The sequence below is a fragment of the Adiantum capillus-veneris genome, chromosome 26 (assembly GCF_014529385.1).
Source record: "Adiantum capillus-veneris isolate H3 chromosome 26, ASM1452938v2, whole genome shotgun sequence".
Taxonomy (NCBI): domain Eukaryota; kingdom Viridiplantae; phylum Streptophyta; class Polypodiopsida; order Polypodiales; family Pteridaceae; genus Adiantum; species Adiantum capillus-veneris.
The window spans coordinates 43,881,938-43,907,377 of record NC_140956.1 but is presented as its reverse complement, the minus strand read 5'-3'; the positions used below and the strand labels follow the sequence as shown (position 1 = coordinate 43,907,377).

Genomic DNA, 25,440 nt, shown 5'->3' with positions numbered 1-25,440 from the left:
CTGTAGCTCCTCCGTGAATAAGACTGCCACTCCACCTTGTCCTTTGTGGTGTGATCAAGTCTCTTATCTGCAAGTTCTCTCCCATCTGTGTCCGCTCACATGGGGCATGGACTGCCCGGAGGCCTGTTGTTTCTCAGAGTAGAAAATGATTTTTCTCGTTGTGAAACTATCCTCAAAGGCCCCTACATCAAGGCGCAAAGATCCATTACAACTCCATGTAGCCACTCTCAGTGTGGTCCCACAGGTCTCGCACCGTCATGCGGGGTGCTTGTTGCTAAATTGGCTTTATCTGATAGAAAAATAATTCTAAATGAATTATTGGATTTATAAGTGAGAGGGTTTTCTCGCTTGGAACACCAAGAAAAAATAATTCTAAATGAATTATTTGGAATTTTAAGTGAGAGGGTTTTTCTTAATGGAGACATCCGAGTACAGAGTATTCCTAGTGCGTCATTCAAAGTAATGACAGGAGCACTGTGAACGGGAATATCTGTAAGGCCACCAGGAACGGGTACTTCTGATGCGTCACATCGGATGGGTGACAGGGAGCATCGGGAAGAAGTATCCGACCATCCAGGAACAGACATCTCTGATGCGTCATAGGATGGGTGACATAGAGCATCGTGAAAGGGATTGTACCGTAAGTTTGGTAGGAAAGGACCAGGTGATGGGTATTCCTGATGCGTCACAAGGTGGGTGACTGGTGCATCTGAAAGGGAATATCCATAGTCGAGAGGAAATCCGAACTGGAAAGAGGATTACGCGTAAAGACGCAAGCACAAGAATAAAGATGGGTTCTGAGAAGCTTTTCTTAAAAAGCGGAATATTTTAACGAGTTTTCCGGGAAGAGCAGACGCTTTCCCGCGAGGAATCTATGTTTGCATTGTATTCGTGCATGTGGTTGCATCCAGGGACGCTTGGGAAGTGTTGTGAAAGGCATTGTTTTTAACTTATAAGGTTTTATTGAGTTTTTGGGCAGGTTCATGCCAATTTTAAAATATGCCGGCTGCCCACTTAATAAGTTGACAGCCACTTAGAAAATAAAGCAACAAAACCAACCAGCGAATTCTCTCTTGTTATTTCCGATAGAACAACAGTAAAAAAAAGAAGAAGAATAAAAAAAAAGACCGCAATTTCTACGCGAGCAGCTATTCGTGCCGTGGTCAAGGAGCTATAAAAGCACCACTTGCCCTCACTGAAAAGGAGTTACCAATGTCAGCAAGAGAAGACTCTGTCGCCAAATAACGCAAGAGATCGCGAGACTACGAAGCACGGACGTCGCTTTTCCCACGCAAGAGCGACAGGTATCTATTGTGGATTCGCCATACGAATTGTTGTCGCGTGTTTGTGTGTGTCTTTGCAGGTACTTCATCGTGAAGGAGAAGCGAGAAGGCTTCGGCCTACGCTTGGGAATTTCGGGAACTGAATTTGAAAATTGTCTGCAGAGTCTCGACTCCGAGTATATACGGAAAAAGGATTGAGAGCTCGTCTCTCGAATTTCCCTTACAGGAAGGAACGACCATCGAGTCAGAGATTTAGCACAGAGGGGTTTTCTCCGGTTCTTGTGCTTGTAAAAAGATTCTCCCTAATAAAGGATTCTCTTTAAGGGGGGGGGGACCAGCCCATCTTCTGGTCCCCAGTACTATGTCGATCTTCTGACTCTCTCTCTCTCTATCAATTTCTCTCTATATCCTTTGGCTTCAGTATTAAGTGATAAATTCTATTTATTCGAGTATATTTTATATTGCTATGCGCTCCCGTTTGTGACAGTGGTATCAGAGCATGGTCTCCTTTCTTTTTCTGTAAAGGAGGACGACTCTGGGAAGATACGGGAAGAAGCCATGACAAGCCAAGAAAGAAGTAAACAGGCGGAACCCTAGGTCTTGCAAGGAAAAGCTCGTAGAGTTAGATTTTTTTTTTTCTCTCTCTGCAATAGTCGACACAAGACTTGGGATTCTCTGAGAAGGCAACAAGAGCATGATGCTCAAGAACCCAGAGAATCCAAGGAGCGGAATGCTCAAGATACTTCAGAACTCAGAAAATATCCATGAACATCAATCCAGAACCAAAGCCAAGAAATCCCGTCATTCCAGGAAGGATATGAAGAAGATCTTTAGACCTCAAAACACTCCGGTCAAGTTTCATACTTTTGACGGAAGGAAAGATGCCCTGAAAGCTACCGCTTTAAATCGACAGTTTGAAGTTGCCTTTGCAAATTGCAATTTCTCAGAAGCGTCGAAGGTGAGGCATGTGACCAAACACCTCAAGGGGAATTGCAAGTACTTGGTGGTATATCAAAGCTCTGCAAGGAACTTACAACAAGACTTGGATTCAATTCAATACTAAATTTTCCGACAATTTTTTTTCCTCTACGCTTTTAGGAAGGCATCCAAGAAGATTGGGATCGGTTTGCCCAATAGGAACACGAGCGAGTCAAAACAAGTAGTGGAAAACACTGCTGGTGGTAATAACTCTCAAGAGGAAAAGATTGGAAAGAAGTGCCGTCGTGCACAAGGAATCTTCGGATTAGAACCGTCTGCCTACGTTGAGCGACATTTCGAAACAAGAACCTTCTTTAGTGAACTCTCTTTGTGAAAGAAAGACATCGAGCATTCCCTATGTGGGAGGACACAAGAGGTTTAATACCCTCTCCGCTAATAGTGCAGGATTATGCGTAAGGACAGATACCTAGATTGATTTCTAGGAGGAATATTCTTCTCGAGGTTGAGAAGGCGAAAGTGAGTTAACAGATTCTCGGAAAGATGTGAATTATGAGTTCTTATGTGGCTCGTAAGTTTATGATTGGTGAAAAATATCCTCGAGGTACTAGAGGAAAGACATGAACCGGTAAGGTAAGTATTGAATTATTGAATTTAATTTCTAAGTTCTCTTTTGAGAAAGGACTAGCTCAACTCAACTCACCATTGAGCAAGATTTGAAATTTTCCGGTTTCTCCCCGGCAGTTCAGTTGGACCTCTACAGTTGAGGACAACTGTTTATAACTGAGAGGGATGTTGCTAAATTGGCTTTATCTGACAAAAAAATAATTCTAAATGAATTATTGGATTTATAAGTGAGAGGGTTTTCTCGCTTGGAACACCAAGGAAATATAATTCTAAATGAATTATTTGGAATTTTAAGTGACAGGGTTTTTCTTACTGAGACATCCGAGTACAAAGTATTCCTAGTGCGTCATTCAAAGTAATGACGGGAGCACTATGAACGGGAATATCTGTAAGGTCACCAGGAACGTGTACTTCTGATGCGTCACATCGGATGGGTGACAAGGAGCATCGGGAAGAAGTATCCGACCATCCAGGAACGGACATCTCTGATGCGTCATAGGATGGGTGACATAGAGCATCGTGAAGGGGATTGTACCGTCTCTCGAATTTCCCTTACGGAAAGGAACAACCATCGAGTCAGAGATTTAGAACGGAGGGGTTTTCTCCTGTTCTTGTGCTTGTAAAAAGATTCTCCCTAATAAAGGATTCTCTTTAAGGGGGGGGGACCAGCCCATCTTTTGGTCTCCAGTATTGTGTCGATCTTCTCACTCTCTCTCTCTCTCTCTGTCACAAGGAGGACACCACGTGCCAATAGAAAGGAACAGACTGAACTGACTTTCAGCACTTCAATAACAACTGTTCAATAACAACTGAACTGAGAGAGAGAGAGAGAGAGAGAGAGAGAGAGAGAGAGAGAGAGAGAGAGAGAGAGAGAGAGAGAGAGAGAGAGAGAGAGAGAGAGAGAGAGAGAGAGAGCACCCAGAGCAACCCACTCGTATGCGTTTCTGGTTACATTCATGTCTCTCCCATGCCTATCTATAGCAGTTTTGGTCAGCCATCTGGGATTTACATGTGGCTCGTCGTATTTCCTTTTCCTGTGGATGAGTGCACATGCCGGACTTCCAGTTGGGACTTGGTTAGCTTCTATGGGTCATGATTCGTTATGTACTCGCTGTTCTTTGCGCCTACCAGAGTCACCTGCACACTGCCTTTGGTCATGCTTGTCTTCTCATGCAGTATGGCTAGCAGTTTGCTTTTTACTTAGCAGAGCTGGTGTTCAGCATGGATTTCTCACTTGGGGATCTGTCTCCTGGTTGATGTCGATGCCCGGACCGCATCTTTTCTACGAGGGCTCAGACACAGATCCAGCTCTTATGCTTACCATGACTGGTTACCAGCGAGGGACTTTGGCTATGTTACCACAGATTGCTTGGCAAGGGGATCCTTAGACACGTGATGAAATCTTCTCAGTCATCACTAGCATTGCACTCTGGAATGTTTGGAGAGCTCGTTGTCTTCATATTCTCAGTGCTGCTCCCCCGCTCCTTCCAGATACCCTCACTGCCATTTGGCTGGACATCATTCACACCCTCATTTGGCAGTGGGATTCTTCCTCAGGTACATCTAGAGCAGCCGAGGCTCGTCGATTTGACTTCCTTCGACGTTGGGCCCGCTCTCCACTCTTCTTCACACTTACAGGTGGACAGATTACATGGCATTATGCACCTCCTCAGTGGTTTCTCCTCCACTCATCATACAGACCACCATGAGATTGTTCTAGTCGAGCTGTCACTATAGTGGCTCTCAACCTTACATTCAGCTTGTACACCCCACGTGATAGGCAATGTTGGCATCCGCTGGGGATTATCTTGTACTCAGTAATATACAGCCTTGATTTTTTCCCCAAAAAAAAGAGAGAGAGAGAGAGAGAGAGAGAGAGAGAGAGAGAGAGAGAGAGAGAGAGAGAGAGAGAGAGAGAGAGAGAGAGAGTGGCGGAATTCCGCCCCAGAGAGTATTGGCTCCAAACCTTGGCGCCCCTTTCGATATTTCTTTATATTACTGCTGATTTGCAAAGTACAATAGCCGGGGAGCACCTGCTCTGCAATCTGCGCGCTAAAAAGTGCCAGAGAGGGCCCCCAAGGCTCATATTTAAAGGCCCAAAGCCTAAAAGCATCAAATATGAAAAGCTGACCCCAAAAAATCACTTTCCTAAAATTTTGGGATTCCCCTAAAAATCTGCCGCGAATTTCGGAACGTCCGTACAGGTGCCACATCATCATATTTTGATGTGCAAAGTCTTTTGAGCGTGTTTTGCTTTATTTTTAATGCCTTTATGTCACTTGGGGCCCCATCGGACGGGGTCACCATAAGTTGGTAGGACTTCTTCTTCTGTTACTTGTTCTTCTTAGGGTTTCTAGAATTAGGGTTTGCAGGTTTTAGGGTTAGGGTTTTCAGAATTAGGGTTTCAGCAGTTAGGGTTTTTGCAGAAGTTAGGATTAGGGTTTCTACTCTCTAGCAGCCACGTCATCTGTAAGTTGGCTCCTTTCTTTAGGCTTTGACACGTCAGCAATTTGTTACATCTCTCCTTCTTGAAAGAGAGTAATCGTCCGCGATTACAACATTTCTGCAAAACAACTCAAGTTAGCTCAAAAATTTCCGAGGGACATTCCGAGGGACAATCAATTTGCTCTTTTTATTAAGGAGTTAGCTTCTCCTTTCTGCTCTTTTGATCAAGGAGTTAGCTTCTCCTTTCGGCTGTTTTGATCAAGGAGTTAGCTTCTTCTTTTTGATCTTTTGATCAAGGAGTTAGCTTCTCCTTTGGTCCAGATTGGAACTCTTGATATTCCGGTGTAGTAAAATTAGCCATCACACCCAGACCGTACCGATCTTCCACGAGTGTCTTGATGCACTAAAATTACATACCCAAGCAATCTCATCCAATTAGGAATATTCAGTAGTTGGCACATCACAATGCAACACAAGTGCTTACATATGCATCTTACAAGACATAGAAACATAAAGCTGCCGATGAACACTCTCCCCGCAAATAACCATCCAGGTCCGGGCCATGAGATATAGAGGCCTTTTACAACCAAACGTCCCCCAGACCGCAGCCTGCGTTGTTTGGAGGTGCTGAGAGTAACCACTGCTTAGACTTCTTAATACTCCTCCCGCATAACCATCCAGGTCCGGGCCATGAGTAACAACAACAATACTCCCCCCGTAAATAACCACAAGGGTCCGGGCCATGAGACAATACTTCCCTCGTAAATAACCACAAGGGTCCGAGCCACGAGTTAAAAAAAAAACAACACTTTTCAATCATTCAATACTCCCCCCGCAAATAACCACAAGGGTCGGCCATGAGTAAAACCAACACTTTTCAATCATTCAATACTCCCCCCGCAAATAACCACAAGGGTTCGGGCCATGAGTATAAACAAGCATTCTCAAAGATCATTTCTCACTTCTCCATGCGGGAGTAAAATCACCAATCATTGAAACCAGTATCAAACCAGAGTCAAACAATTCAAATCGGCACCAAAACAGGTTCAAAACAGATACCATTCATTTCAAACAAATTCCAAACAGGATCACCAAACAAGATCAAACAGAACTCAAACTTAAAAAGCAATCTCGACATCAGTCGAGCTCGAAAAGTCGACTAACTTTCCATCTTGAAACCTGCACCAAAAATTAGGGTTAGGTTTCTTCCATGAGGTTGTAGCCGAGCACAGCATGGTCCGTCAGCTCTTGGACAAACAATGTTGCTTTGGCGGCGATGGTAGTCCCAAGATAGCAATCACACTAAATCTCCAAGGTCATCTGCTCGTGAAGAGACATCTACTGAGAGATGTCGAGAAATTTCAAGATAGAATCTGCTAGGGTTTCCATGGCAAGCATTTAAGGATACCCCACTCTGCCGGAAGTTGCACTCCGAAGGAAGATGTCAGAAACCATATAACTTCGGGCAATTTTTTTTTTTTCTTTGAAAGCTTGCCAAGTACTTGGAGTATGCTGCTTGGTAGCTGTAGACATGAACATCTGCATGGCTCTGCTTCTGAGAAAAATAGTGACTTCAAACAAATCTGGATCCTTCTCTTGCAAGTGATCTTAATTGGCTTATGCCCTGTAAGACATGAGCGGTGAAGACGGGAGCAAGTCCGATGCGCGATGAAGTAAGGGTGGGAGTGGCTAATAAGTCCGGGGTCGTAGCACGGACCTAAAATTTCCAATGAACTTTTGAAAGTGCAATATTGCTCTATCTGCTCCTTGGTAGGACCGATATGCTTTCAGAAAAGCACACGCGTGATGCTCTGATACCACTGTCACAAGGTGGGCACCACGTGCCAATAGAAAAGAACAGACTGAACAGACTTTCAGCACTTCAATAACAACTGAAAAGAAAGAAGTGGTGAATCTGATACTATGTCTGAGTACGGAAATTACCAGGTTACAAAGTTACCAAGTTACAAAGAACTAACACTAAAACACCAAGGCACTAAGGAGAAAGGGAATAAAAAGGGGGGGGGGGGAGGGGGGGTTTGTGGGTTCAGATGAAATCGCTCATCGGTCGATGTCGGATCTCATCGACTTCCTCCATGGTCAGAACTCTGGTTGGGCGTCTTGCATGTCGAGCTAGAGTGATCTGTATCTTCTGTTGCAACCTTCGTCGGTAGTGGGAGACCCCCCGAGGTCGTGGACGTCTGGATCTGCCAAGCTCAGTGGCTCTGTCAAGCAGTGTACCTCTAGTATGAGTAGGCTGTAATGATTGCTCCATTTGCTCTCCTCTGTCTGGTGTAAAGAACTCTGTGATTCGTCTCTGAGACTGTCTTTCCCCTGATGTCCTCAGCAAGCTCTCCCTAAGTCTGCGCAGCTCTAACAGGAACAATCCGAGACACTTCTGATCCTTGTATCTCATGACTCTAGAAAAAGGTCCGAATCCTTCTCTAAACAAGCAGTGGAAGCGTCCGCGTATCTCATAGTATGCCGGGCAGTGGCATGTGTAGTGCAGTTCTGTCTCTGGTTCTAAGTTACATAGGTGACATATCCTGGCTCTTGCCAGCACCCCTCGGAATCGGCCAGTCTCGATCTGGAGCTGATGTGAGGATGTGCGTATCTGTCCAATAGCGCATCTTATTCCATGAGATAAGTGTGTATCCATGTATGGTGGCCTAGTCACAAATCCGTCCTCCGTGAGTTGGAGAAGATGCTCTCTGTAGAAGGCCATCTTCGTGCCCAACTCCTGTGTCGGTTGTATCCATGTGCTCTTGGTATTTAGTTGAATCAGATCCTGACGTATGAGCCTGGTGATCTGTGTCCGTGTGAGAGACAAGGAGGGTGCATCCAAGGAGTATTGAAGCGGAGGTAATCTATCCAAATTGAGACCATGCGACTGGAACCATGATGCCATCTGTCCATACCAACATGCTGTATCGCCTTGTAGAGCTAGTTGTCGAGATGACTCCAAGGCAAGCCGAGCGTATCTGTCTCTGGGGAGATCCCATAAACCGTGCATAAAGGACACCGATCTCGTAAGTGCCTCCACCACGGGGGGGGGGGGGGGGGGGGCGGCTAGCTTTGCACGGATAATCTCATGTGGTACTGAGGCCTTAGCCCGAATCATCCGAGCGATCATAGAGACCAGAGGCCTCTCCATACATCACCATCCATCTGTATTACCAGATCTCCCATGGTGGTCTACCGAGGGTCCCCATACCTGAACTCCATAGAGCATAGCTGGAGTCACTAGAGTGTCAAAGAGCCATAGCTTTGTTCGCGGTTCCTGAAACTGAACCTGCGAACACATCCTCTCCAGTCCTCCCAAAGCTGCATATGCTCTCGTCAGTCTAGTCTCTGATGCTCTCCTTAGTGAAAACACCGGTCCACTGAATACTACCCCAAGATAGGTATATGCATCTGTGTACTCCACAGTCTCCTGGCCATACATAAATGTGGGTGCCGACCTCCTGACCCACTGTGGTGTGGTGTTGAACACCATAACCTTGGTTTTTCCCAGATTGACCGACAATCCACTGACACGAGCAAATGTATGCAGAGCATCCAAATGACGCTGCATCCCCTCTGGGGAGTCTGAAATCAGCACAATATCATCAACATATAGTAACAGTGGAATCCATGTCCCTGCTAGCTGAGCCCCCCTGTCTCCTTGCCGCTCTATACAGTCTGAAAACTCATCCACATACATCCCAAAAAGAGTCGGGGACAGTGGGCATCCCTGCTTTACTCCGATAGTGGAGTGGACCATGTCAGACATTCCCTCAGTGGTGCGTACCCGTCCCATCACTGTCCTGTATAGAGCCAGAATACCCCATATCAGCTTTGTAGGCACACCCATGTCTTGTAGTCTGTGTATAAGTCTGGCTCTCGGCAGTGTGTCGAAAGCTTTGCGGAAATCCACAAAGCTACAATAGATTCTCTTGCCGTGGTGTCTACCCTCCTCAATAATAGCTCTGAGTGTCAGAATCTGGTCCAGAGTGGAGAAACCTGTCCTGAAACCTGCTTGCCCTGGTGCTCTTATTCCCTCTCGCTCTGCCCATCTACTCAGCTCCTGCTCAAGGACGGATGCATACAACCTAGCTAATGTGTGGCCAACCATGATGGTGCGATAATTTGCAGGAATCATGGGATCTCTTGACTTGAAAATAGGCACAATCGTAGTCATACTCCAGGTCTCCGGGAAGCCTTCATACATGGCTCGATTAAACATCATAGCCAGGAGCTCTGCAAGCATATCCTTGGCATGGATGAAATTCTCTGCTACAAGACCATCATGATCATGCGCTCTCCTTGTCTTCATCGTGTCAATGGATTTCCTTACCCTCTCCGCAGTAAAGAAAGAAACTGTCTCTAGACATGTCTCTAGTGGGTCCGACAGAGGTGGTTGCCCTGATGGTGTGTAGAGAGATGTGGCATATTCCCCCCATGTCTCAGTGGAGGTGACCGCGGGTGGTGGTGAATGCTCGTGGAATAGCCTCCATGCTTCGCCTGAGTCCTGACTTATAAATAGCTGATATAGATCCCGCTCTAGCTGAGATAGATAGGCCCTCTGTAGTTTGATCCTCGTCTCTTTGCACTCCTCATCATACCAATTGTTCTGGGGCATGTTCCCAGATCGTCTCCGTGTGGGCTGGCTGTGGGGGTATGCCTCTGATGCTGCATCATGGAGCGTCTCTGTCAAAATCTGAGTGAGTTCATCTAGTGGCCGTCCTGGCTCTTGGGTGCATAGCTGCCTTTATATCTCATCCATATACACAGAATCCGTCTCCCTCATGAAGGTATACCGAGTGTGTATGGGGACCCCACCTAATGGAGCTCTGCTGAACTGAAAGGTCAGGGTGAAAGACACGATAGCATGATCAACTGCTATTCCAACTGGCCTAGTGCCCACCATGAAATCCTGAAAGAATGGGATGAGACCTGGCTGGGCCATAACATAATCCACTGTGCTCGCACCATGTCGGTGTGGAAAGCAAGTAAAACCTCCAGCTGTCGAAAATCTTTGTAGGCCATTCACAATGGCCAATCTGTGTGCGGTTCCCATATCTATTAAGTATCTACCATACTCAGTGTATTCCTCATCTTGTGATAGTCTGGATAGACCCATCTCTGTGACGTCCAGCTCCCTGAGCATCTCTTCGGAAGTATCATAGAATATTGTCTGGTGGTGGGTAGTCCTAGCATTGAAATCCCCTAGTATAATAATGTCCCCATCCTTGGAAAACTCCCATATGTCATTATCCAAAATAGCAAAGGGGGATTGTCCTCTAGGTGATGCATATGCCGACATACTAGGAGGGAAGTAACAAATAGCAATGTAGAGGTATCTGCCCGTCTTTGCCCTGAGCCTCACCCACATGTACCTAGCCTGTTCATCCTTGCGTGCTATATATATCATTGGTTGCAGTTCCTCCCTGAATAGAACTGCCACTCCCCTTGAGCTCCGTCCTCGATGCTCCGATCTGGTCTCTTGTCTGCAGGCTGTCTCCCATCTATATCCGCTCACCTGTGGCATGGATTGTCCCGGTGCTTGATGCTCTCAGAGTAGAAAATGATGTCTCTCCCCCATAAAGCTATCCTCAAAGGCCCCTACATCAAGACGGAGTGACCCGTTACAATTCCAGGTTGCCATCTTTAGTGTGGTCCCATAGGTCTCACACCGTCATGCAGGGCGTCGCTCCAATATCACCACCTTTCCATCCCTGTAAAAGGCAATCTTCCCCTTTTCCCTTGCGGGTCTTATTTCCGGCATTACTTCTTGCATATGAGCAATCTGGGAGAGGGTGAGGTCATCTCCAAGAAAGATGCCCGTCTTCTTTAGAGTCGCTCTCTTCTTCAAGAAATCTTTCTTCGCTTCCATGGAGGGGAAGCGGAGAATGAGTGCCCTTTCCTTCGAGGTTTCTCCGTTGCTCCCGCTTTTCTTAGTGCCCACTCTCCAAGCCCTTGTATGCGTTTGCTCGTTGACCCCCACCAAGGTCATGAGTTCTTTCACCTCTTTGTCTACATTATCTTGGTCTCTGAGGCCACATACCCTTGCGTGTAAGGCCCGCACACGTCTCCTTTGCTCCTCTTCGAGTGTCAGGTTGATGATGGTTGGTGGGAGTTATTTCCTTGCCTTTCCCTTTCTTGACAATCTCGATCCATTTTTCGGCCTTTTTTGCTTTCTGCTTTCTGCTTTCTGCTTTCTGCTGGGTCTTTGTGATGACATCTACCCATGAGGTCGTCATTTCTTTTTGTTGCTCCCCACCTTCTTTGATGGCCCGTACTTGTTCCTTGATCGTGTTAAGCTCTTCAATGACAGAGGGTTGAAGTTCTCCCTCTTCGAGGACATTCTGCGATCGCACCTCTGCAAGCTCTTTGTTGAGTAGTGTGATTTCCTCATCTTGGGCCTTCACGTGATCTTCGAGTGTACGTATCGTGATTTCTTGTGCTGCCACACGTGCGTCGAGGCCGTTAATAGTACCTAAGAGGTGGCAGTTGATCTTGCAGATGGACTCGCTCAGTTCTTCTTTGCATTTTTGGATGGCATCCTCGATCGAGTCATCCTTGCTATTCAGCTTTCTCATGGTTGAGAGGCCGCGTGCACCCACAGCGCTGCGATAGACAGATGGGGGGGAAAGGGGGCGCGCGATATACTGAAGAGGGAGGAGGAGGGGGCGCCGCGATAGACAAATGGGGGGGGGGGGAAAGGGGGGGCGCGCGATAGATTGAAGAGGGAGGAGGAGGGGGCGCCGCGATAGACAGAAGGGGGGGGGGGGGGGGGGGGCCGCGATAGACTATAGAGGGAGGAGGAGGGGGCGTCGCGATAGACAGAAGGGGGGGAAAAGGGGGGGGGGGGGGGGGTGAGAGAGACGACACGCGACACGGAGTGGCGGAATTCCACCCTAGAGAGTATTGGCCCCAAACCTTGGTGCCCCTTTCGGTATTTCTTTATATTACTGCTGATTCGCAAAGTACAACAGTCGGGGAGCACCTGCTCTGCAATCTGCGCGCTAAAAAGTGCCAGAGAGGGCCCCCGAGGCTCATATTTAAAGGCCCAAAGCCTAAAAGCATCAAATATGAAAAGCTAACCCCAAAAAATCACTTTCCTAAAATTCGGGATTTCCCTAAAAATCCGCCGCGAATTCCGGAACGTCCGTACAGGTGCCATATCATCATATTTTGATGTGCAAAGTCTTTTGAGCGTGTTCTGCTTTATTTTTAATGCCTTTATGTCACTTGGGGCCCCATCGGACGGGGTCACCATAAGTTGGTAGGAATTCTTCTTCTGTTACTTGTTCTTCTTAGGGTTTCTAGAATTAGGGTTTGCAGGTTTTAGGGTTAGGGTTTCCATAATTAGGGTTTGCAGGTTTTAGGGTTAGGGTTTTCAAAATTAGGGTTTCAACAGTTAGGGTTTCTGGCATAAGTTAGGGTTAGGGTTTTTGCTCTCGGGCAGCCACGTCATCTGTAAGTTGGCTCCATTCTTTAGGCTTTGACACGTCAGCAGTTTGTTACACTCTCTATCTATTTCTCTCTATATCCTTTGACTTCAGTATTAAGTGATAAATTCTATTTATCTGAGTATATTTTATATTGCTATGCGCTCTCGTTTGTGACAGCGCTTCTCCAGAATAACCACTCGTCCATCCCTCTAGAAGGCCACTTTTCCCTTCTCTTGAGCTATCATTATCTCAGGCATAACTTCTTTCATATGGCAAGTTGTGTGAGTGTGAGGTCATCTCCAAGGAATATGCCCATTGTCTTCAGTGTAGGAGGCTTCTTCAAGAAGTCCTTCTTTGCCTCCATGGATGGGAAGCGCATGATTAGAGCTCTTTCTTTTGAAGTCTCCCCATTTCCTCGTGTCTTCTTCTCTATCCTCCATGCCCTTGTAGCCTCACTACCCATCATGCGGGGAAGTTCTTTGACTTCCCCTTCCACCTCATCTCGGTCGTTTAGCCCGGTTATTCGTATGTGCAAAGCTCTAGTCTTCCTTCGTTGTTCTTCTTCTAAAGTCACGTTGATGATTGTAGGAGTGGGGATAGATGTGGTTTCTTTCCCTTTCCCTTTCTTAGCGACTTCTATCCATTTCTCGGCCTCATCCGCCTTCTTCAGTGTCTTCGTGATTACATCCACCCATGAAGACGTCTTTGCCCCATTCTGTTTCTCTTCCTCTTTGATCATTCGTACCTGTTCCTTGATGACCTTGATTTCCTCTATCACCGAGGGCTGGAATTCACCTTCCTCTAGTCCATTGCTTGCTCTATCAGCAAGCTCTCGCTTGAGGACTGAGACCTCTTCTTTGAGTGCTTGTGAATCCGCCTTAAATGCTTGTATCTTTATGTGCAGGTCCTCTTTCTCCTTTTCCATTGCGTAACTTCGTTAAGGAACATTTGAAGAAGGTTGGCCTTCTCCTTCCACCATCCTTCCATCTCTGCTTTCCATTCCTTCAACATCTCCCTTTCCACTTGTGTTATCCGCTTGTTTGTAAGCATGAAGGTCGCCTTCGTATGGGACTTGCAAACTGGTGAAGCGCTCATGACTTCGATCGTAACGGCCCCTGTTGTGCAGGCCCTCATTTCTGCTCGTGTTTAGTAACATTGCTGAGTACTGATGAGGTTATGCTGCTCCAACCCGCACTGGCTAAACGCGATGGCGACCTGTTGTGCAAACTGTCCCAGGTCTGCTGCAAATAGACCCACCTTGTCCCGACCTGCTGCGCAAACTGTCCTAGGTCTGTTGCAAAGCCCCGTACCCCACTGGCACTGTCTAGCGTGTGCTGCCTGCTTCGCTCAGCACATGCTGCTTGCTCTACCCCACATGCGCTACCTGAATGTCCTGAGGTTGAAACTGAAGCTTCTGCTGGCTGAATACTATTGAGGGTGGAGACTAGAATTCTGCTGGCTGAAAAGGCTTGAGTACTGCAAGTTGAATGGCCGAGTGCTGAATACTGAGAGAGAGAGAGAGAGAGAGAGAGAGAGAGAGAGTTTGGTCTCCAGATGAACTAGCCTCAAAGATTGGTGGCCCTTTCGGTATTTCTTTATTATTGCCTCACAAAGGTACAACTCCTTAGGGTCCAACTCTCTCTGAGAGGCTTTGAGTCTAGATGCTTGTTGAGAAGTGGCCCTTTGGGCACTTATAAACGTACAAGGGATGCCCAATAGCAGGGCCCCACAAGCACTTGGTCTAAAAGCACTCACACCCAAAACCATTTGCTCTCAAAAGCCCACGTTGAAAGCAACCAAATCTACCAGTGCAAAACGCAGAATTTGTGTAGCCTTCCATGTCATCATGTCAATGCACAACGCGAAAATCAGCAGAGATGTCAAGCTTTTGATATTTTTTATTTTAGGCCCCATGGTCAGTGCTTAGAATTTCTTCAAGTTGGGTAGGGTTAGGTTTTAAAAAGCCTAATCCTCTTTTTAGGCCCCTCGGCCACAACTTTCTATAGTTCTTCCGGGTTCAGTTGCTCTTGTCATCTTGGCCAATTCTTTCCTGTTGGGCACGCCATGTCATTACTTGTGACAAGATATGTATATGTAGAGATTTAGCATGATAGATGTTTAGAGATATGGATAACATGAAAGACTCAGAGAGACAGATAGTGAGACACATCACTGACCCGGAACAATCGAGCCTTTTCACAGGATTTTGTTTATTCATCCAGAAAATAAAAGTGTAAAGGGTGGAAATTCAGCATGGTGCGTTCTCCTTCATATGATCACTTTGGCAACCTCCTCCAATGTCTTCCTTCCTCGGATAAGCTTGAATGAGAGAGAGAGTAAGCATGTAGGGCTTATGGGAGAGAGAAGTAGAGCTCAAGGGAAGGAGAAGTAGCATGTAGAGCTTAAAGGAGAGAGAGGCAGCATGAGGGCAATGGTGATGGTATTGTAGATGCTTCTTGCGTTGAGATTTAGAGATTAAATTTCAGCAATGAGCCTAGGAGGTGATCCCAAAATGAGGGAAAAGGGATTGCTTTTATAAATGAACTTGCCTTTGGAAAAAGGAGGTTATGTGGTAGCATTTACACAGGTGTCTTGGCACAAGTATCTTGCCTTTTATAAAAAGTCTCTTGTCTTTGACAAGTGTCTTGATACTTGTCTGTCTTTTGGAATATTCCTTTTAGATTCTTCTCGCCCTTGACTAGAAGCTACTAGAACATTCTAGATTCAGCAAAAAACTGATAACAAAAACATCAGTATGGGAAGCAAACGAAAGCTCTTTTCGAGTAGAATACATAATGCTCAAGCATTTTCAAAACAACACTCAATTCAAGTCATCATGCATGTTTTACTGTGTGTGTGGGTGCCTAAGGTAGATTCCATCCGTTCCACACACTTGTACCCGTTTATATCTCTCGTTTGCAAAAAGGTAAAGAGGATATAGACCTTCATGCTTTTTTTCAAGCATGTCAATGGCCATTCATGCTTTCCCACTTAGGGATGGAAGTATGTATAATCAATCATAAAATAGGCTCGTTGTTTTAGAATACTTGAGAGAGAGAGAAATGGTTGACATTTGCTCTGCTTCCATTGTCTGCTTTACTGTATGAAGCATGCCATCTTGCTAAACCTATCGACAATGGTCCATATAGCATCATTTCCCTTCTGAGGTTTTGGCAAATCCTTTTGACATGTGATGCATTGTTGAACAAATGCATCGATGTCCTTCCGTAAGGTTGGCCAATAGAAGTATCTATCAACGATTTCAGTGGTTGGAAGAATATACCCGTGTCCTGCAAATGGAGGTGCATGACTTTCCTCCATAACTTGTTCCCTTAGTTGCTTCACAACACAAAGCTGATCCTTTATCATCAAAAAAACCTTCCCTTAGTAAGGCATCTTAATGTCTCCTTGCGGTATCATGCTCGAGCAGAGAGTCTTCATCTGTGCTTTATAAATCACAGCCATGTCAATGTGATATTCAATGGTGATGGCGCCAACTTGAGGCCTTATTGACAAAGCATCGGCCACCATGCTGTCTTTACCCTACAACAAGAGTGAAATAAAACATAGATAAGAAATCTGCCCATGGCCATTTGGAGAGCGTTTGCACTTTTGTCGAGCAGATCTTGTGTACGGTCTGGCTTTATCTCTTATAGTGCAGTATTTTGGCTCATGCATGTATTTTTAATTTCTCACCAGTTCTAACTTGTACACTTGTCTTTGTAAACAATTCAGTTTACACCTGTGTGTGTTTTTTTGGCTAGGGATCGATAATGGTGGTGATGTGAGAATACCTGCGGCTTACTGTGGTATTCTAGGGTTTCGCCCTTCTCATGGGATTGTTTCATGTGCTGGTGCTGTTCCTGTCTCACAAAGCCTTGATGCAGTTGGTGGGCACTTTTTGTTCTCATGATGCGTGTGCATGTATGCCATTGACCTCCAAATTGGTAATCTTGTGTCCATTCTTGCCCTCGGTTTTGCAGGATGGTTTGCTAGGGATCCACATGTTATGCGGAAGGTTGCTGATATCATACTGAAACCGTCACAATCTGAAGTCAAGCAGCCAAGGCGTGTTTTTATTGCTGATGACTGCTTCAATCTGGCTTCTTCGCCTGAAACAAGGAACAGGCAACTTTCAGCTGTTATAAACACCTTTGAGAAGGAATATGGAAGTATGTGTTTGATTGTGTACAGTTATCTTGACTATATTTGCTCAGTTTGAATGTTTAACGTGAATGTTGAAAAGCAGTCAAAGTAACGCGCATGAAGCTTGGTGAGCATTTCGCCTCAAAGATTCCTAGTTTGAAGATGTCCCTTGTATGTTTTCGAGTGGATGGTGAAAGTGGGAAAGCAGAACGAGGAGCTTCTGCTTTGAAATCCATGAGGGATGCATTTCAACTGCTGCAAGGGTGTGCATCTTTATCTACATTTTGCCATTGCACTTTTAAAGGATGTCAGTCTGTTTCTTGATCATGGTGTTCGGTATTCCAAAGGCATGAATTCAAGATGAATCATGATGAGTGGATTCAAAGTACGAAAATGGGCAGCGGGGTTCCTGAACATCTGAAGACAATTCTAGAGACAAACTCAGATCTTGTTTCAGAGTGCATGAAACTAAGAAACGAAGCTCGGATGGCCTTCAACGAGCTTTTAATGGTATCATCTGAAGACTTCATGAGATTTTTGAACTTTTTTGCTGAGATTGAGAGTGGGTTAAAAAAGCTTGAAATTCTGTCTATAGAAACCTTTTTAGGTGGTCTTTAGTGAGGCTTGTGGAAGTTTTGTGATAGTTTTTTGGGAAAAAATGGATGTGCAGGCTGATGGATTACTAGTGATACCTACTGTCCCGGGCCCACCTCCCATGTTGCACAGTAAGAATTCTGCACAGTTGGATCTTGATGATAAAGTCTCTATCCTTGCAAGCTTGGCCAGTATGTCAGGTTGCTGCCAGGTATGCCCAAATCTTCTAAAATTCTGGGTTCGTGCTTTCTCAGTTGCTGATGTGAAGACTTATCCCAGGTGAGCATACCTGTGGCGAAGTATGAAGGTTGTCCCAATGCAGTTTCATTAATCGCTAGACATGGGGCAGATCGTTTTCTTCTTGAAGTTACTTGCAAGCTTTTCTCAGCACTGCTAACTGAACCAGAGGCTCTGGCAAATGGCATAAACCATGTGGAGTTTAAGCCCTCCCGCAGGCCAGATGCTGCAGAAGCAGCGAAAGATAAGGTATAACATCTGGTAAACTTCACATTTCAAGTTTCTTCCTTTTTCTTCCATCTTGCGTGGTGTTCGCAATTTCTTGTTGTGTGCTCTAGGGAAATGCCGCTTTTAAGAAAAAAGATTACAAAGGGGCTCTTAGAAATTATTCAGAAGCCATCCGGTGGGATGAAGAGAATGCAACATACTACAGCAATCGAGCTGCAGCCTATCTAGCTTTGTACAAGTAGGCTTTAGTGTGTGTGGAACATTGATCATTTTATTGTGAACGTTCCATTTGAATTCATTAAGCTATTTGTGCAGTTTCCACCAAGCTGAGGCAGACTGCTGCAAAGCCCTGGACCTAGACAAGAAGGTAAAGAAAGATATTGAAAAGAGGACTTGGAGTTCAATGTTGAAGATGTTTGATTCTTATAGTTTTCATATATATTTTGGTATTGTAGAATGTTAAAGCTTTCTTGAGAAGGGCTACAGCTAGAGAGTTCCTTGGCTGTTACAAGGAGGCTGATGAAGGTATTTAACCCTACCTTACTTTTCATTCATGTGTCTGCCTTTGAGTCCTCTGTGGCCTCATCGACTACTGCAGATGATGCTCTTATTTAATTTTTAACTAAAGCTTGCTTCTTGAGTACTATTATGCAGGGGTGGAAAACTAGTAGTTTAGGAAATAACATTTATTATGTCAAATTTTCAAGTTTATTGCAAGCCATCTAGTAATGTGGCATTATGCTTGTTAGGGCTGTTCTAATAGTTGAAAAATCACTTGCAGACTTCAGGCAAGCGCTTCTTTATGAGCCAACGAACAAAACGGCCTCTGATGGAATCAGGAGATTGAAGAAACTGATTTTTGATTGAAGCAGCTGATTTTCACTGGTTATTTGATAAATCTTTTGAATGCTGGTGCTTGGCTGTTTGATTTGGACTACTGATCAGTTTGTTGATTTATGGTTTCTTATAATCCTTCGATTCATGAAATTGTACCAGAAGGTTAATATCCATTGTACTGAACAGCAAGAGCTTGGATGATTTAAAACGAAAATTGTTCGGATTGTTGTTGGTTGATGTTGTTTTTTGGGTTTTCTTCATGCTCAATTTTTTGATTTCTAGCCTTGCATGTCTGAATAATGGGGCAAGTAAATCAAATGTTTCTATAAATAGCTCCCCATAAAAGGGTGAATAGATCTCCTCCTGTTTGATGGCATGATGATTCCCAGCCCATTCCCTCAGTGTCTTTGGCGCTTGAATACTTCCTCAACTTTACTATTTGAAGCCTCCAGAAACAAGTGCTTATCAACCTCCCCACATTTAATCAAATGCGTGCCAGTGGAACCATCACTCAGTATAGCTTCTTTGCCCACCATACTGCAAGGATTGATGCCCCCTGCCTGGCTTTGCACTGTGGAGACCATGCCCAGGTGGGATGGGGGACCTAAGCCAAGTCTGAAGGAAGGACATGGGTCCTCTCTACGCTGCTGGTCCTGATTCTGTCTTCTATGCCCATCATGATGTTGTAGATCTGCTCTGATGTCTGGAAAAGCCTTGGCAATGAGGACATTGATTCGACTTTCTTGATTCAGGATGTGTCCCCAAGGAGGAGAATGCAGAGCCAAGCGAGGTGACGAAGAGGGATTCAAGCAATACGGTGAAGCTGGCTAGGCCTATCAGATGTGTGGACAATGTTTGGCCAAACTTAACCACCACTAGATTGAGCGACAGTCCAGCAAGCTTGACTGTGATTGGGTGAGTTTTATGCGGTAAGAGATGGTAGAACCTTGCTCCATGTGCTAAGGAGGGATGAGGAGGCTGCTTTGGCAGAACAGATATGAAGCAGTAGAGGGTTTGGTGGACATTAGCATTTGTGCAATTGCTGCATGCAAGTCCGTTGGACAATTGTAATTGCAATGAAAATGCTGGGAAATTAGCTCAGGAGAATCTCATGACAGCTTTGCCTGGCCATTTTCCTTCATTGCATTGGAGACCTTTTGGCCATGGTCTGGTAAGTGGCGTTCTTGGTTCTCTCTCTCTCTCTCTCTCTCTCTCTCTCTCTCTCTCTCTCTGTCTCTGCGCTGGAGCCCTGGCTCTTTAAGAAAGGGGGCATGTTTGCCGTTATGGTCTAAGTGCCAGCCCTTCCAGCCAGCCGATTGGAGGCATGCGTGTTTTGCTGCTTCTCCTATGTGCCAACACTCACACGGGGCTAAATGAGATTGCTATATCTAGTGCTCTAGCTCATTCACCAGCAGGTGCTCAACATGGCCGAGCTTTGCGGACTGCTCTCTCTCTCTCTCTCTCTCTCTCTCTCTCTCTCTCTGAGGGGCATAGCCTAGCGCTGGAGCCATTAGGTTCGCTGTTAGTCCATCCGCCGCTTCAAAAGATCTCTGTCTAGTATTGGCGAGGCTGAGTACCTTAAATCCACATAAATCATGTACTCTCTCTCTCCCTCTCTCTCTCTCTATATATATATATATATGTATGTATATATGTATATATATATGTGTGTGTGTGTGTGTGTGTGTGGATTTTTCTCCCCCGTGTTATGTTAATATGTTCGATGACTTCTTCTCGTCGTTTATTAGACCAGACCTTCCGCAAGTGTTTATAGAAGGCCTGCTTTACAGGAGAACTGATTATGAAACACTTGTTGTGCTTTGTGCGAGCATGAAAGGTCTGCTTTCTTGCAATTGCCAATACGTTCTCAATGTAGATGAGAGTGCCATACACTTACCCAACTCTTAAATCATCCATAAGGCATCTAAGCGACATGGAACCGTATCTATGAAAGCTACCATGTACTCAACCTCACAACTAGAGGTGGCCATGGTAAACGTCGACGAAAATGACCCCCCTCTTGGGATAAAGCAACTCAAGATATATAGTGCTACTCAAGTTGTGAAATATCATCTTAATTTCCTACCAATGCTTAGACCTTGGGCTACGCATCAATCTGCTCACTTGTGAGACTACAAACTCAACATTGTTCGGGGTCTACCACTCTGCACCACCCACTAGTGGAAAATCCCGTCTGCTTTGAAAGCCTACATTTGACATCCTCTCTGATGGCTCTCTCTCTAATCCAATAAATGAAGCCCTATCTACACACTATGTATCCAAGTATTGCCCCATCATTTGAGTCAAGTTTGTACTCACCATTTGCATTTAGTTTGATTAATTTGCTTTATGTTTTTCTCTAGGTGCATTAATACTAATCTCTCCCTAATCTTTCGTAATTAATATACTAACTATAACGTGAACGACTCACTATCGTTTTCGCCACAGCCAATTCCTTTCATGTGGTACCAGAGCCAATGGTTTACACTTACGCCTATAAATCCCTTTTCTTTGATTATCATTACCAAATTAATCGATTCTATTTTACTCCTTATTTCATTAGCATTTTAGATTTATAATAATTTTACTCTCTAACAACCACTTGGGTATGAGCATGCTCCAGTATCCTTTGGTGGTCAAGTGAGGAGAATGTTAGACCTTAGTTTCCTTGCTTCCTAGGAGCATTTTTTTCTCAATTGTCTTTTCTTCATTAAATGCCTTTCCTTATTTTGTGTGAGCTTAAAAGTGTGCAACCCTTAGTTACAGCTTTTCGAAGACTCTAATCTCGGCAAGTGAACTTGATTACGAAACCTTAATGCCTTGCTAAAAATCGGGTGTGTATATGTGTGTGTAACCTTGCAAAAGTCAACATATACTATCTTATTTTGAAGGTTGTCCATAGTCCATAGACAAGGGATATGGGTGGTGTGGCTACCTCACCATCTTAAGGGTGTTGACCCTCAAATGTATCAAGTTCAAAAATCGTAGCAGTTATTTTGTGGAGATTCACGAGTGCATCCATCACTCACAGAAGGTCAAGCAGCAGCTCCGTTGACCACCTGTGCTGCTAAGCTACCTAGATAGGAGCCTTAACCATCATGCCAAACCTTTTGGTCTACCCAGAATCTCAACAAAAGCATCCTCTTTTACTCGACTACTACTTCTCTGACCAGCTATGCATGCTTCGACTAGCTGTCAACTCAATTGACCTTGCTCTCACAGGTCGCACGTGCTCTGATCAATTGTTGACTAGCATCAACAAAGAAGCCCAAAAATCCTCGGCCCCTAAGCAGAGTGCATTCCCATAGTCCACCTTCAAGCTCAAAAATCTTAAGCCCTATTTAGAGAAGCTTTCCATAAAGAGTAGAGCAGAAACTCATGGAGCAGAGTTTTCAAAATTTTTGAAGGGTTTCTAGCTTCAAAGGGGGAGTTTCTAGGGAGAAGATCTTGCTGAGAGTTTCTTTTTGAAAACAAAGATATGTATGTCGAATCACCCAAGATGATCAAGAACCAAGTAGCCCCGAACCATGCATTTGCACAAGGCTTTCCACATTTGTACAAATTTTTGCATTCATAGTTGCATGCATACAAAGCATAATACCATTTGGCTTTTGAAGATTATGATTGTAAAAGGATTAGACATTGCTTTACCATAGGTAAGACCATCCTTATTAGGACACATTATTTGAACAAAGTTTGATTCGTATGTCATGTTTCCATCGGCATCCATGATCACTTTGACGACAAATTTTGAGAGGAGAGAGTCATCACTCAAGATAGACAAAGATAGAACACAACAAACTTTGATAACAAAAACCACTTGGAACTTGACATCGACAACATTGATTTTTTTTTTGAAGATCCGAAGTAGACATCACATTGTTTTTTGGTACATCGGATGATTTGTTTTTTTTTTTTTTGCAAGCGCCACTTTGATTTTCACCTACCACCTAGTTTACTACTCTCTAAGGACGTGTTTTTGAGCATACAAACATTGATTGCCATACATTCTTCAAGGGGAAGCAACATTTTGGTCTACTCCTAATGTTAAATTCTCTAGGAGTGACATTTGCTAACTTCTCTAGGGGAGGATACTTTGTACTTTTGGGTGCTACTTTGACACACACGAGGAGGGTTTTTGGGGTGTTCCAATCTGCACCAACACCTATAGTGGAAACCACTTCTACTCTGGAAGCTTACATTTGCAATCATCACTTATGTCACTAGATGCTCTCTCTCTCTCTCTCTCTCTCTCTCTCTCTCTCTCTCTCTCTCTACTCCTATAAAAGAAGCCCTATCTACACACTTTGTATCCAAGCATTACCCCATCATTTGAGCCAAGTTTGTACTCACCATTTGCATTGAGTTTGATTAATTCACTTGATGTTTTGCTACTTGCACAAGTGTTAATCTCTCTCCCTAATCTCTCGTGATTTACTAACTACAACATGAACGGCTCAATATCGTTTCCACAATAGCCAATGCATTTCATGATGGCCTTGTAATGCATACATAAATGAGGAAACCAATAGCTATTTGGCAATGGGTAACATTTGCCGGATCTCTAATATTTTGTATAAACTTCAAACTTGTTTCCATAAGAGTGGCAATTGGTTTTCAATCATCAAGTTCACATCTACTTAGTAAACTTTGCACATACTTTGTTTATTATATTGCAATACCCTCATTATATTTCTTAAATTGAATGCCCAAATAATAATACAAAAGCCCTAATTGTGACATTTTAAAAGCCTTAAATAACAACTCCTTTGAAACAATGGTCAATTTCATTTCAAAATGGCCTGTATTAGAAAAAATGAGAACTAAAAAGACAGGAGTTTTGAAAATGAAAGGGGGGGTGTCAAGTTTTCCACTTTCAATAATAGCGGAAGAGGGTGAGTGGGCATTCCATAGTGTAGCGTTATTTTGTTGTAGGCTCATCCTCAATGAAAACATAGTGAAGAAGGTCCTTGAAGCCCTTGCATAAGCAACCATGAATCTTGCTCGAGAGACATGCTCATGATGAGGCACAAAAAAACTATATTGAGATATGATATGAGATGAGCGATTCTGTAGACTCACCTTAATGTGTGTGTGTGTGTGCGAAGAGAGAGAGAGAGATACAAAGAGGTGTTCTGTGTGGTTGAGAATCCAAAAGCAATAGTGATGGTTGAGATGTAATAAGTTGTGCATTTGTGTGTGATTGTGGGCTTGAGTGTGTGCAAACAAGTGTTTGGAATAAATTTTTGTTGTTTAGTGTTTTTTTTTAAAGAGTATTGGGGTGTCGTGATTCCATATGAGCTATAGAGGGGAGGGGGGGGGGGGGGGGGGGGGGGGGGGGGGGGGCTGTTGTCACATGTGTTTTCCTTTTCCCCCCTTCCAATGACTTCCTGCATAGAGACTCCTTAGTTGCATCATGCTTCCCTTCATTACCTTGGTTGCCGTTATGGCTAGCCTGCTACTACGAGAGTCAAATCAATGTAGGCTGAAGTGTCCTAGTTATGAGCTGATTAATGTGACTATTTTTGTCTATGACAATGAAGATAGGATTTCTTTGTCTCTATTGTTTCTCATATAGCATGTACGTCTATCCCAAGAAGCAATGCCAAGACTTGTGAAATGAAGACTAAGTGGACTGTGTGTGTTGTTGTATTAAAGAGAATAACATATGCACAAAAGAGCACATCAAAGACATCTGGCTTTAGATAACTGGACAATGATTTGTACAAAAATGACTAGTCTTAGATTCATTTTTGTACAATATAATAAGAAAATCTAGCATAATTGGGTGCAACATGTTTATTGTCTCAAAGGGTACAAGTCACAATTAACGTTATCAAGTGGTTCATCCTTCATAAAGGCTTGCAGGTTGGTTCTAAATGTAAATATGTATTGGGTCACTCATCTACATGTAGTCATTATGGGAAAAATGAGACTCTACAACATATCTTCATTTGTTGTAAGAAAAGCATGATGCTTCAGAGATTTTATTACCCAAACTCTCACTAACTATCATGGCAAGAAACTAAGATGGGCTAAGACTCTTCTTTGAGAGACTTTTGCAAAAATAAGATGGTCTTCATGTGTTCTTTCTTGTGGTCTACTTGGAGGAGTAGGTGTTATGAAGTAATGGTTGGGAACAATGTCAATCCTCATTTATGTATTGAAAGTTTAAGTACACAAATGCTATGCCAAAGTCCAATGAAAAGTGTAAATCCAAAGTTCAAGGTGCCTCTATTGATGACAAGATTACTTAGCTATAGTTCATGATTCTTATGAGTGGGACGAGGAAATTGTGGACCATGGACATACTTATACAACTACAGCAAATGAGGATGTTCTTATGCAAGCCACCTTTTGCAATAGAGGGGCTCAAAGATAGCAAGCAGGTGGCACATGTGGCATAGGTTACTCAAACTACTTAGGTGAACCGCACATTCTATTTTGAAAGTGTGTGTTTAACTTTGTGTGTGTGTGTGTGTGTGTGTGATAACATTGAAAACAATAGAATGAGGTGTTGATGCATTGTTTTTAGCTAGCAAGGATTAAAATAAAGCTCCATATATTTTAAGAGATGATTGGTGTGTTTGCAATGATCATATAGACGGAGAGCCTTACATACAAGGAAATTAATATTACATGGAAAATTGGCAATGTGAAAGGAGGGGGGG

At 44.1% G+C, this 25,440-nt stretch overlaps 1 protein-coding gene across 2 annotated transcripts in view; it reads left to right on the top strand.

Moving 5' to 3' along the window:
• The window catches only part of LOC147423347 (translocon at the outer membrane of chloroplasts 64-like), a 43,024-nt gene extending 24,018 nt beyond the window's left edge, over positions 1-19,006 (top strand). The window contains exons 4-13 of one of the 2 annotated variants that reach the window (XM_086500906.1): positions 16,492-16,617; positions 16,711-16,899; positions 16,977-17,136; positions 17,221-17,383; positions 17,544-17,678; positions 17,747-17,953; positions 18,043-18,170; positions 18,248-18,299; positions 18,388-18,457; positions 18,714-19,006. In XM_086500906.1, the coding sequence (XP_086357032.1) occupies positions 16,492-16,617; positions 16,711-16,899; positions 16,977-17,136; positions 17,221-17,383; positions 17,544-17,678; positions 17,747-17,953; positions 18,043-18,170; positions 18,248-18,299; positions 18,388-18,457; positions 18,714-18,799 (1,316 nt within the window). In that variant the 3' untranslated portion in view covers positions 18,800-19,006. The remainder of the gene's footprint in view (positions 1-16,491; positions 16,618-16,710; positions 16,900-16,976; positions 17,137-17,220; positions 17,384-17,543; positions 17,679-17,746; positions 17,954-18,042; positions 18,171-18,247; positions 18,300-18,387; positions 18,458-18,713) is intronic. The other variant, XR_015186525.1, reaches the window with a different exon arrangement.
• The last annotated feature ends 6,434 nt before the right edge of the window (positions 19,007-25,440 follow it).